We start from the raw sequence: 13,274 nt of genomic DNA, 5'->3' as shown, positions 1-13,274 counted from the left end.
ATGTCAATAGGATAGTTATTGGAATAGGTAAAAAAAAAAATCTATTTGTTATCCATGACCTAATCAAATTATCTGTGCAAAAACTCCTCCTTTCTTCTTTTTAATGAAAGAATATATAAACACACATTCAATGAGCAGAATTTCATTGAACACTTCATAATTTCTAATTACGAGACAATGTATTATGTTTCAGTCATGAGTTAATAATTAAGCATTAGTAAAACTTATTAGTTCAATTAAATTGAAGGTGAGAATAAGCCAATTTAGGAAAATAAAACAGTGCCATTATTTTGAAGTAACTTACTGAGAAGGATTAGAAATAGGGAAGTTGTGTTCATGGTCCTAGGGAGCACATTCAAAAACTATGGTGTAAAAGTCAACCCTAGAGCTGCACAAGACACAACTCTCACAACCATATGTGGCAATCCTGGTGTCTGAACTATGAAAGAAATAAATAGTATAAAATATAATAGTGGCAATACTTGTTTACTTCTTTATGGAATATAAAGGGAAGAGGAGTGCATCAACATTATTGAAGCATATATTAGTTTAGGATTTTATATTCTGTTTGTCGTTACTCATCAAATAATTTATTTTACAATTTTAACCTATATTTTTAAGATAAATAATCAAATATAATGAAAACTTTAATACTTCACCTCCCAAAAGTACTAGAGATTTAAAGTTAGCAATGTTCAAATTAAAGGTATTTTACTGATCCTTGACACTCTACTTGTTTTTAAAAGACTATAGTGTGTCTGGGTGCAGTGGCTCACATCTGTAATCCCAGCACTTTGGGAGGCCGAGGTGGGTGGATCATGAGGTCAGGAGTTCGAGACCAGCCTGAACAATATGGTGAAACCCCATCTCTACTAAAAATACAAAAATTAGCCGAGCATGGTGGCACAAGGCTGTGATTTCAGCTACTTGGGAGGCTGAGGCAGGAGAATTGCTTGAACCCAGGAGGTGGAGGTTGCAGTAAGCCAAGATCACACCATTACACTCCAGCCTGGGTGACAGAGAGAGACTCCATCTTAAAAATAAATAAATAAATAAATAAATAAATAAATAAATAAATAAATGGCTACCGTGTGTGAATGGAGACCAACAGGCTGAAATTGTCTGCAAGGCAATAATAATTCTTCTGTCTTCAACAATCTACTTAAAATGTTGAAACTGGGTTGTTTACCAACATCGTAAGGCATGCAGATAGCTCACAAGGAGTTCTATGTTCTAAAGTTGGTTATCTTGGACAATTACAACTCCTGGACATACAGCAGGTTGAGTAAATTCTGGATAACATATAAGAGGTAGAAGAAGGTAAAAAGTCCTACCATGGAAAATTACTCCCTTTCGTAGAAGAACAAGATGTCAGTGGAATTCCAGTCTTGCCCTATATTAGCCTTCTTTGTTGTGCTAGCATGACTCTTACTGCTTAGAATTCTTCATCTACAATGTTTATAAGTGTTAATGTATAGACATGTTAGCATTTCTGTGGGCTTTAATACCAAATATCGAAAGAAACTTAGATCACCAAGTGATTTCATAGAATAAAAAACACTGGCAGTTCATTTTTGCCCCTGGCGGTTCTCCCATTCTTTGCTTTCTGCTGACGCAAGCAAGGCAAATGGGATAAATTTATGACTTTCATTGATGGGAAAATATACTAATAAAACATTGAGAGACATATCAGAATAGCCCTCATGACATTTATATTCTAGCATAGAAACCAACAATAAGCAAGATAGACACACACACACACACACACACACACACACACACTCACACACATAAAATATCTGAAGGTGATAGGAGCTACGAGGAAAATAAATAAGTGAAAAGGGGTAGGGTATAATGGAACAATGAATTATAATGTTAAATACAGTGGTTAGTGATACTATGTACAAAATATAGTAAAACTGTATGATAGAAGGTAAAGGGGGCAGCTACTTTAGATTGTGTGGTTGGGGAAGAGTTTTCTGCAAAGCTAACATTAAAGCTGACAGCTGGATGCTAAGGAAACAGCTATGTCAACACTTTGGAGAAAAATCTTCACAGGTGCTTAATGAACAGTGAGCCTGGATTGTTGACTGAACAAAAGCCAGCATGTCTGAGGTGCAATGATAAGAAGTTAGATATACAAGATGAAATCATAGAGGTAGGTATGGCCATGTCACACCAGTCACGGTAATATTTTCATTCTTCAACTGTGTCTGTATATATGGTGCATCTTGATTGTGGGGTATTAGCCCCCAAATTTTACCTGGATAGCTATTTTATCCCCTGCATCACTCCTCATGCCTTTAGTCAGCCATTCCATCATTCCATCAGTCAAACTATCAAATAAATATTTATTGTGCGAGGCATGATGCTAAGATGGGGATATAGTGTTGGCCAAAAGAGATACTACCACCCAGCTCTATCTTCACACAGTATATATTTCAGAGGAGAGTATATAAATGAAATAATTACAAGAATCATTATGTCTAGGAAGTGAACAAGTGAGATGTATATATATATATGGCATGTGTATATACATATCAATTAATGACTATGCAGAAAATCATCCCTAGATATTTCTATTATATTTTCCATAATATATTTAAACCATACATTAATATTCTGCTTTATAATTTTCTAAGTCCTTTCATATGCATTACCCCATTTAATATTCACCATAACTGTGATAGAAGCTGGTCAGTGATAACTTTCTTCATTTTAAAGATGAATAAACTGAAACCTTGAGAATTTAAGTGACTTGAAGTCATGAAGTGTGTTAGTAATGTACAGTCCTAGTCTCATTTCTGTACTATATATGTTATCAGAGGTATGGTCTGAACTAAATACAGTAAAATTCCTTACACAATACAGCACTAGGCATTTAGTTTGGAGGCAAAAGGAAAAGAAAACATAGCATCCTCATTCTTAATACATATGAGATCTAGTTAGGGAGATGTTCAGATGAGCACCAGACAATAAATTGTGCAGAAATTCAGTGTGCATATGAAGTTAAGGAATAATCAGAACAGTCTGCAATTATTCTATAACCTTGTCTCGAGAGAAATTAATTTTTAAACTGGACATACAAATAGATTATGTGACTAGATCTTGATACTTTTAAATTCTTGAAATTCTCTGGTTTTATTTTTCTTTTCCCATTCTTAAAACCACTGCCAGTCAATGAACCTTACCCACCATTTCCTCTTAGTTTATTGCTTATTTAGAAATCTACAGTTTCTTCATTGTGTAGATCTATCTTAGCTGCTTGCTTTCTCTGTTGAAGACTCTTCCAGACACTCCAGAAAACTTTATTCAGCATTCTCTTCCAATTGTCTTATTCCCAGCTCTAAGCCTGATGCCAAGATTTCTATTTGAACGACTTCTTCCTAGAATGCTAAATTGTCAACCTTTAGGAAAGCTTCATTCATTTAACCTTCCTCTATTTCTTAGAAAATCAGTAGAGAATTCTACTCAGTATGCAACCCTGAATTTGCTGACCTACTAAATAAACATTCTCTGTTGCCGTCACATAGAAGAGTGAGTTTATTTTTCCAATTTTTGCTTAAAGTCAACAAATGTCTGGCTTTACTAATATTGATTATTTTATATTATGTTTTATTATGAGCCAACAACTGGCATACCATCACATGAAAATACATTTGATATGTTTAAATGATATCATTGTCTTATTTCAAATTATTGCATATCTGATCTCTTTCCCTTTCCACTATACCAGGAAATAATTTCCCTATTAATTGCAAATTGCCAACGATAACTTTTCAAGTGATTAAGATGCAATAAAAAAAGTCTACAACTTCAATTATATATTTATGTTTATAAACATGTCTTTTTCTTCATGACTAGGAACTGGTGCCTGGCATGACAGCAGCATGACAAATATTGCTGTTAAGCCATCACTATATGACAACATGCCAGGTCCTGTGTTAAATGGTTTTGGTATCTTATTTTATTTTAGCTTTGTATCGACCTATGGATAGATCATTGGTTTGCAATATGAGTTTCCTTTTAAAAAGTCAGTGAAGATCAAAGGTGCATTTTAAAATAGAAGCTGATAAGAAACATCATTGTAAAAAATGAAAGACACTTACAGGAACCAGGAATTTTTTAATCTCTTCCAATGCATGACTCATACGTGAATAAGCTTCCCCAGGTGGAGCAAACACTTCAATTAATACATGAAGCTCATCACTCAAGTGGGCATATTTGGCTTCCCCACTCTTCCTTAGTTCTTCTTCCTGTGAAAAAGGTTATTTTTAGAAATACAAATCCACTCATTGTACATTGATTTAACATTTACTGAGAATATGACAAAGGGGCATAATTTAAGCAAATTTTCCATAAGTAGAAAGAAACCCTTTGAGAAATAAAAATCTGCTACAAGCCATTTAAACATTTTAAAATCATTTTTGAGTGTTTGAATGATTTAAAAAACTGCCATAATTATCATCTACAACAGATTTTAATCAGCTAAATGAAAATGCTAAACCCCTGAAAACAAGTCACAGAATTGCCATTAACACTGTAGTCTACATGACTACTTTCTGGAAGGAAAGAATTGTTTTGTGCTTGATGTTTAGCATTTTGCAGATAGTAAGTGAAAGATTATCACTGTGTTCTTTAAGAAAACTAGAACTTTCTAGCTACTTTTTGAGAAGTTAGGAAGGTTACTTGATTGTGATAAAAAGTAGGCTAACTATACAAGTCAAGGCTTATTTCCAAGTCTATGTTCTCACCAGCCCAGATTATCAGCAAGCCTCATACCCACAGCTTTTCTATCTCTTGCTGCCTTTATTTATTTATTTATTTATTTATTTAGTCAATAGGGGAATATTAAAGGGTGGTTGTTTAACATTTTGCTGGCATTGATTCTGCATAGGCTACATAACTTCTGGTTAACCAATGATACTAGGTTGGTGCAAAAGCAATTGCCATTAATTGCTTTTAATGGCATTATTTTTAATGGCAAAAACCGCAATTGCTTTTGCACCAACCTAATACATTTCTATTGGAAGAGACTTTTCCTAGTGTTGTGCCCAAGTCATTATTGAAACCTGGTTAATTCAGTACAGGTGCAGCACAAATCAATATATGATACATATATTTTGTTAATGTATACTAAGTACTTTATACATTTCATCTTCAATCAAAATCATTTTGTACATATTCACATGTTTCAGATTATGAAACTGCGGTTAGAAGACTTAAATAGCTTCAGCCAAATTTGGATCCGGACTCAGTTCATTTTGTAAGCAGATTTGCATTTTTTAGAATTTGAAGATATAAAAGTTGGTGGAAAAGTTTACCTAAATAACATTAATTATGTTTTATCTTTCTTGCCCCTCACAGAAACAACCAGCAGTTATTTCACTAAATTTCAAAACATAAAACTAAACATGTAATTCTTGGTTTTATGTAGAGATTAGAGACATGACATGAATAGACCTTACCTGGATTTAAAAAAGAACAAATTTGCTGTTGATGTCATGTGAGTTAACTGTGTAACCCATGTTAATGTGAGTGTTTACCTGATCAGAAATGCGCATTGTTTTAAAAGATGAAGGATCCCTGAAAGAGATGGAAAGGCATCCCTGCGTTCCTGTATATGTGCCCTTCACCTACTTAAATCCTTTTGATAATAGCACCTTGTAGCCTGGAAATCCACTCTTTACTTCTCTAAGGATACTTTCAAACTCTACCTAGGACTTGAGAGCTTTTCTTAGTGCCCAATTATCAGTTTGGGGAGGAGAAGCAAAACTAGACTGAATGAAAATACACCCATGAGATGTAGTAAACATTCATTTTCTCTTCGGGTCCTGCTAAGGTGCAAGCTGCTTGTTCATTCTGGGGCCAACTGGTTTTGGCACACACGATGAAATAATTAAATCAGAGATTTCTTGACACTGTCCCTTTCTATCACTTCCTATGTTGATTCCCATGTGGTTATTTTTGTGTTACCCTCTCCTTACACCTAGAATTTCCTAGGGAACTCAAGTAATTTTCAACTGTATTAAGCAAAATAATATGGTTATTGATTGATATTACCTAGAGTGACATGACTAGCTCATGGTGGAGCTCAACAAAATGAAGAAAACAGCAGTTAATTGACCCTACTATCCTTGGAAGACACAGTGGTGATGGTCATTTGCTACTTGGGATGACCCTTTGGAATCACATCTTCCAGAAGCAGTATGTCCAATAATTTTATAAACCCATCTTAGAAAAAGGGAAGTGGCAGGATAATAGGATCATCCTAGGGAGAAGGTCAGCAGTAAGACATATGAATAAAGATCTCCATGACATGAATAAGTTTAAGGAAAAGTGCTGTGCCTTGATATGCATATGCAAACATCTCCATAAACCTTTTTAGTGCATAAACAGCAGCATTGCCGCTAGGCTAGCACGTCCCACCTTCAGCCCTAAGGCGGTTTTCTCCTTTCTCAGTAAACAGAACATACAATTGGGTTTTACACTGAGATGTTCCATTGCCCAGGGACAGGCAGGAGACAGATGCTTTTCTCTATCTCAACTGCCAAGAGGCCTTCTTTCCTCTTATACTAGTCTTCCTCAGCACAGACCCTTCACGGGTGTCAGGCTGGGGGATGATCAGGTCTTTCCCTTCCCACGAGGCCATATTTCAGACTATCACATGGGGAGAAACCTTGGACAATACGTAGCTTTCCTAGGCAGAGGTCCCTGCGACATTTGGCAGTGTACGTGTCCCTGGGTACTTGAGATTAAGAGAATGGTGATGACTTTTCACAAGCATATTGCCTTCAGGCACTTGTTTAACAAAGCACACCCTGCATAGCCCAAAATCCATTACACCTTGAGTCACCACAGCACATGTCTCTTGCAAGGGCAAGGTTGGGGGTAGGGGCACAGATTAACAGCATCTCAAATACAGAACAAAATGGAGTCTCTTATGTCTACTTCTTTCTATATAGACACAGTAACAGGCTGATCTTTCTTTTCCCCACAATTTACCCTAGGTAATGTGATGAAGAAATAATTGGAAACATTGATTATATAACCATAGTTTGGACTGGAATGTCATATTTGAGAATTATGTACATCAAATCAGATATGATCAGGCAGTTTAGAGTAGAGTAACATTTTTTCTTTTTTTTTTCTTTTTGTTTTGTGACTAAGTCTCACTATGTTGTCCAGGCTGGTCTCAAACTTCTGGGCTCAAGTGCTCCTCTAACTTCGGCCTCCCAGATTGCTGGGATTATAGGCGTGAGCTAAGACTGACTTTATAGAGCCACTGCTTACAAAGGTCTCTTGGAAAAACTGGCCTGATACCTAGATTACAGGGTTTCTAGCCTTAAAGATAAGTAACAAAGGTCACTTCTGGGTGGGCTTAGGATACTTGGGATAGTCTGGGGACCTCGAGAAGAGAGGAATTCACAAAAATTTATAGGTACTGCAGGTGAAGTAAGGTGGTTGGTTCTTGGCTTGGTTTCACAGCATTGAGAAGACTTTTAAAAGTCCAATCTGAGATTCCTTATGTTAATAAAAAACTTCAGCAGAGGAAACTTAAAAAGATCCATGTGGTCAGTTATCATTATTGCTTCACTTAGGTTATAATCAAGCCAAATCAAATGTAATCAGGACTTGTTTTGCAAACAAGAATAATTTTCCTTTGATTACCATTGATTAAAAATCAGGTGTACTGTAAAGACAAGGTTTATGTTTCAATGGAAAACTATAAACTACTCTTACAGGTTACTAGATTCTAATCTTTATTGTTTTTTAGCTACTTGCATCTCTTTGTAAACTGGGTACTACCATCTTCTTAATTTTGTCATCAATTAACAGTTCTACTTTTTCTACCACCCTCCTTACTTGGAATCACTGAGAATTAAAACTGCCACTTTCCCAAAATCCCGTAACGAAAGCTTTCTCACTTCACGTAAACACCAAAAGATTTATTGCTGAAAGAGTTTGGGCCACTCAAAAATGTCACCAGAACACTTGCACCTCCCATGCTGTGCTCCAGAAAATAACCATGACTACAGCTATACCACCTCTGTTCTCCTTTAAGATACTTAGAGCCTAACATCAAGAACCCTTCTCAGTGGGCTATACTATGAAGTTAAAAACTGGATTCATCCTATGCTCCAATCATTAATCTTTTTCTGTTTCCCTTTTACAGATACCATATTTTATAATTTTTAACCTGAAATTTCTCCCCAGAGCAATCAACCTAGCTATTTTTGTGAAATTTCTAGGGAAGTTTCAGATGGGAAAAATGTGGGGACCCATTTAGAGCCCCAGGGGTTCATACAAATGTTATTTTAAAGTGAAAACAGTTGAGCTAAATAAGCAGAAAAAAAAAAAATATGTTCTGAACATAACCTAATCTTACTAAAACAGAGATTTACCAAAGTCAGCTACCACAACCCCTAACTCTGGAGTGGTCTCCAGTCAGGGAAGAACTGATCTTAGGCACTAGCACATTCCAAAATATTGTGTAAACAAGGCTTATCAGAACCGTCCATTCATTAAAACCTGAAAACACCCCTTCCCTAAAGTTTGGTATGTAAACTTTATCCTTGGCTATTCAGTGAACTACTCAGTACTGAGCAACTGCCACATGCCTGTGTAAGTACATTTTGTCTTTTCCTCTGTTAATCTATTGTCTGTTAACTTGCAAGCCTCCAACCAACTGGACCCAAGTTAGAATAGGAAGTTTTTCTGCCAGCATTAAATACGCAGATTCAGTTATAATTCATTGTATGATTAAAAAAACTATGCAGTTAAAGTATGCACAACATCACATATTTTTTCTGCAATTATAAGCACAAAGACAGGCTGTATAAATAAACAAACAATAGAAGGTTGTAATCCAAAAGACTACCGTGGTGCTCATGAACAAATTAGGATAAGTAACTTTTTTGACAATAGCCTCTCCCACCTAGTCTCTCCTACGGCTTGTTACCTTACTGGATAATGGTATGGGCAGTTGCATAGGTTCCAATTAGGATATTTCAAATTTAGGAGAAACAATAGCTGTATAAATATAATGCTTACTCTTTCACCCTTAAATCAACCTTATGAATCTTTAGAGTCCAAAGAGAAAGGTCCCAAAGACTGGAAACGTTTTAGTAATATAAGTTAGCCTCAACTGTCACAATTTTAAAGACCATTTTGTTTTTTACTTCTCTCTGTGTATTTAAACAAATATTTCAAAACTCAAATTTCAATATTTCAAATATCAACCTTTCCTGTAGAGATTCTTATATAACCCAGGGTCCGGGAAGAGCCTTGACCAGAAGTTAAAGCTGCCTTAGAACTACTAACTGTGTGAAACTGCAGCAAGTAGTTTGCTCTTGTGGCTCCCAGTTACTTCATATGCAAAAGAAGAGGAGGTAACCCAAGAGGACATTTTCAAATGTTGTTATAGGGAGTCACAGGGGTTCCAAAGGCACTTCAGAGACTGCCATGGATCAAAATGAGGATCTTTTCCTATGCATTCAACGACATCAGCTCAAGTTGGACTTGTAAAAATATGTAAAAATTTCAGGTGAGACGATACTGTTCTGCAAGTCCAATAAACCAAAAACGGTAGGCAACATTAGACATGATGATGTCTCAGGTTTCTCACAGCTTCAGTAATTTATGACTTAGCATGTGACTTCCCTTCACAGGCATCCTGATACTTAGAACTTCAGTATTAGAAAATACTACGATCCAAATACAGTGTCTTCTATGATACATGACCAGCAAAATTAAAAATAAATGACTACTTTTATGTGATTATTTAAGCATCTACAGTAAAGACATTCCTGCATATTTTATGTACATATGTAATTTAATCTTTATAGAACCATAGAAATATTGGGTGGATTTTGGAAGCACTAGAGTATATGGTTTCTTAAAAAATGAATTTTGGAGTCAGAGAAATCTAGATTTAAATTAATGGCTCTGATATTTATTACTGTGATGTTTGAAGAAAGTTGTTTAATTTTTAAGCTTTAGCTTCTTAATCTGTAAAACAGGGAGACTGTGGACCTCTCATGAAAAGATGAAACGAGGTAACATGCATAAACTGCAAGTACAGTGCCTGGCATAGTATAAACACTCAAGGAAGGTTAGTTTTTCTCTCAGAGAAGCTAAGTAACTTGGTTGTGGTTGTTCATTTAGTAAGGGGTTTGAAAATGGTCTGCCCTATGCCAAGGTCACACTTTTATGTTAATGAATGTTTATTCTGTACATTAAATTCACTTGAAATAATAAAATTACAAAAGTTTCCAATTAAATGTTGCTGTGGTATAACAAAGAGTGTATCAGTTTGATGTTGGTTTAGTTATTAAGTTAATTTAAATGTATAACTTTAAGGAAATATATACTTGAAAATTATTCTAAACCAAAAAGCTCAAGTGTTTTAGAAAGATAAGGAAAAATAAACATCACTATACTTCTTAGTCTGGTCAGGTTGCTATTGCAAAATATCATAAACTGAGTGGCTTATTCAACAGACATTTATTTTTCATAGTTCTGAAGGCTGGAAAACAAAATCAAGATGCTAGCAGATTCTGTTCCTGGTGAGGGCTCTTTTGCTGGCTTGCAGAAAGGTCACCTTATTTTTGTATCCTCTCACACATGGCAGAAGAGAGAGGGCTCTGGCACCTCTTCTTACAAGGGTACTAATCCCACCATGGGGGGCTCCACCCTTATGATCTCATCTAAACTTAAATACCCACAAAGGCCCCACCTCCAAATACCATCATATTGAGGATCAAGGATTCAACATATGAATTTTGAGGGACACAAACATTTAGTCCACAGAATCATGTGTACTTTCTTGAATTTGTACCTTTCAAATAAACTGTAGGGTTATTGTCTACAATATGTTACATGGATCACATAACATGGACCACATATCATGGCAATTAACAGTATAGCTTCTATTTCATGATGGCCAGAATTTAAAATTCCAGCTTTTCCACTTAATAGTATATAAACTTGGGCAAGTAGCTCCACTATTTCAGCCTTCTAATTCCTCACTTATAAAATGTGGGTAGTCATAACGGTAGTAACACAAGACCAAATCCAATATTACTGTTACTAAACATTATTATAGGAAGTATCTTTGTTTTAATACAATATGCTAAATTATATATGAACCAAAATAATTAAACTTCTAAAATCCCAATTATTCTCACAGGAGTAGCTCTTCCAATGACAGGAATAAACCAAATAATAAAAAAGTTGAAAATGCATGATATACTGTATGTGCAAGTTTTATACTTTTATTTTTGCTTTAGCAATTATTACTGTCATATTTTACCTCAGAGTTATAATTTACTAAAGTGCTTTTTGCAGGTTTTTTCTTCTTGATGCCACAGGGTACTTTCTTTTAACATAAATCTTCTTCAGAAATAAATAAGTCTATTGTCTGCACAGCTTTTACCATCAAGAAATTCAAATAAACACACATTTATTATTTATACCTTGGCCTGAATGGGATTGTTCTGAATCCCCAATATAAAGACATTTTTAAATGGGCATATGTGGAAATTCTTTCATGCCAGAACAAATTAGTTGTCCCAAATTTACACACACAAAAGGATTTTGTACAAATGGATGCATATAAATGCATGAGAGAGAAGCAATAGCTAGATCCTAAAGAGCATCTTCAAACTCTTGTCACTTTACTTCTAAATGCCTGCTCTCTTTGAATTAAATGCGGCAAGAATTCTTCCAGGATCAGGCCATCCATACTCCAAATGGTCACCTATGAGAAGGGAAATCTTTTCACAATTGCACATCCATACAATACTCACTAGATTCATTTAGGGCACAGAAAGTACTAGAAACATCAACAGAACCAAGGGTGATATTTTAAAAAGTAGCAAAGGATTCTGAATGCAGAGAAGTGGTTAGTGCCAAACACAAGTGATTAGTGCCAAACACAAGTTTACTTATCTTGAGTTTGTAGTCTGTGGGTTTACTAGAGAGTAGGAAGCTTAAATCATACACTCTAGGCTTTATCAAGGATGGTAAATACCTCAAATAATAAAAGGGTGTTGTCCAAACAGTGAAAGAGTGTCTTGATACAATAAGAACAGCTGTTTAATCAAGGAAAAGAAGGCAATTGATCTTGATCAAACGGAATCTAGAGAAAAGTTTATAGGTCTTCACTCTGAATTAATATATGAGAGACTTGTTTTCCTACATTTCAGTTGCCTATTAATTAGTGTACTTACAAATACTTGTTTCATGGAACAGGGAAATATGGGAGTACACTTATCTCAATGAGCTTCTCTTATGTTTTCTTTCTCAATTCCAACTGGATACAAATGGACTTTCTTAGGGTTCAGTAGAAGAAACTGGTCTAAGACTACAGAGGTACTTGCCAAATAGCGTTGGAATCTAATGAAAAGACATAGGAAGTGGGGAGTGGGTGCTGGGAAGAAACTGGCATTTAGAGATCTCTGGACTCGCAGAGGAAGTGCATGTAAGCGTTCTAGTTCTCTCTGACTTCAAAAGCTAAGAAGAAACCAAGAAACGGGTTGAGTACACTTTGCCTTTGAGACCGGGAAAAATCGAAGAGCAAAGGTATCAGGAGAGGCATCACAGGTCCACAAGGGTGAGAATCACTTTGGTTTCCACTATTTGAAGGATTCCTACACTATTGTATTTCAACAACTATATCTACACTAACAAATAAAAACAGTAACTAATACTAGCAGCCATAAAGAGGAAAATCAGAAAGAACATTTGAACACATGCCATTTGAACACATGTCAATTGAATTGCTGGAAGAAAAAGATGAACACTTGAAAAAGATGAAATAAAAACATTTTTAAAAGCAGTTGAGGAGATAAAATGCAGACACAAAATTTATGGTGTTAAAAGACATGATTTACCATGTAAGGACAAATACAAATTAAAAATCAGAGGCTAGATTGTCCCTGTTGAAAATAGATTTTCCCACTCTCCTTTTTCTCAGAGCATTTATGTTAGAAAACTTGTAATTATAAGTGCTTTCTCCTCCCTTTGAAATGTATATAAATCCTTTTGGAGACTAGATAGGCCTTTTGTCTGGTTTATGACCTAGTAATGTCTTTCCCAAGGGCTCAGGAAATCATCTCTTTAAAATGTAAACATCACTGGAGATAGCATCCCTGTCTCCCATTTTCTGTCAAAGGACAGGAGCCTAACTTTGGTGGATGTCTTGTTCCAAGTTGCAAAACTAGTTCCTGCCATAAAGATACAAGAAGTTTGTTTTTCCTTTGGATAAAGCC

General features: G+C 35.5%; 1 protein-coding gene across 12 annotated transcripts in view; it reads right to left on the bottom strand.

Annotated features, from left to right (window-relative positions):
- The window catches only part of LOC105479522 (KH RNA binding domain containing, signal transduction associated 2), a 634,913-nt gene that overhangs the window by 327,491 nt on the left and 294,148 nt on the right, over nt 1-13,274 (bottom strand). For all 12 annotated transcript variants that reach the window (XM_071096918.1, XM_071096922.1, XM_071096915.1 and 9 more), the window contains exon 4: nt 4,110-4,256. In XM_071096918.1, the coding sequence (XP_070953019.1) occupies nt 4,110-4,256 (147 nt within the window). The remainder of the gene's footprint in view (nt 1-4,109; nt 4,257-13,274) is intronic.

Source organism: Macaca nemestrina, chromosome 5, assembly GCF_043159975.1.
Source record: "Macaca nemestrina isolate mMacNem1 chromosome 5, mMacNem.hap1, whole genome shotgun sequence".
NCBI lineage: Eukaryota > Metazoa > Chordata > Mammalia > Primates > Cercopithecidae > Macaca > Macaca nemestrina.
This window is presented reverse-complemented; position numbering and strand designations above follow the sequence as displayed.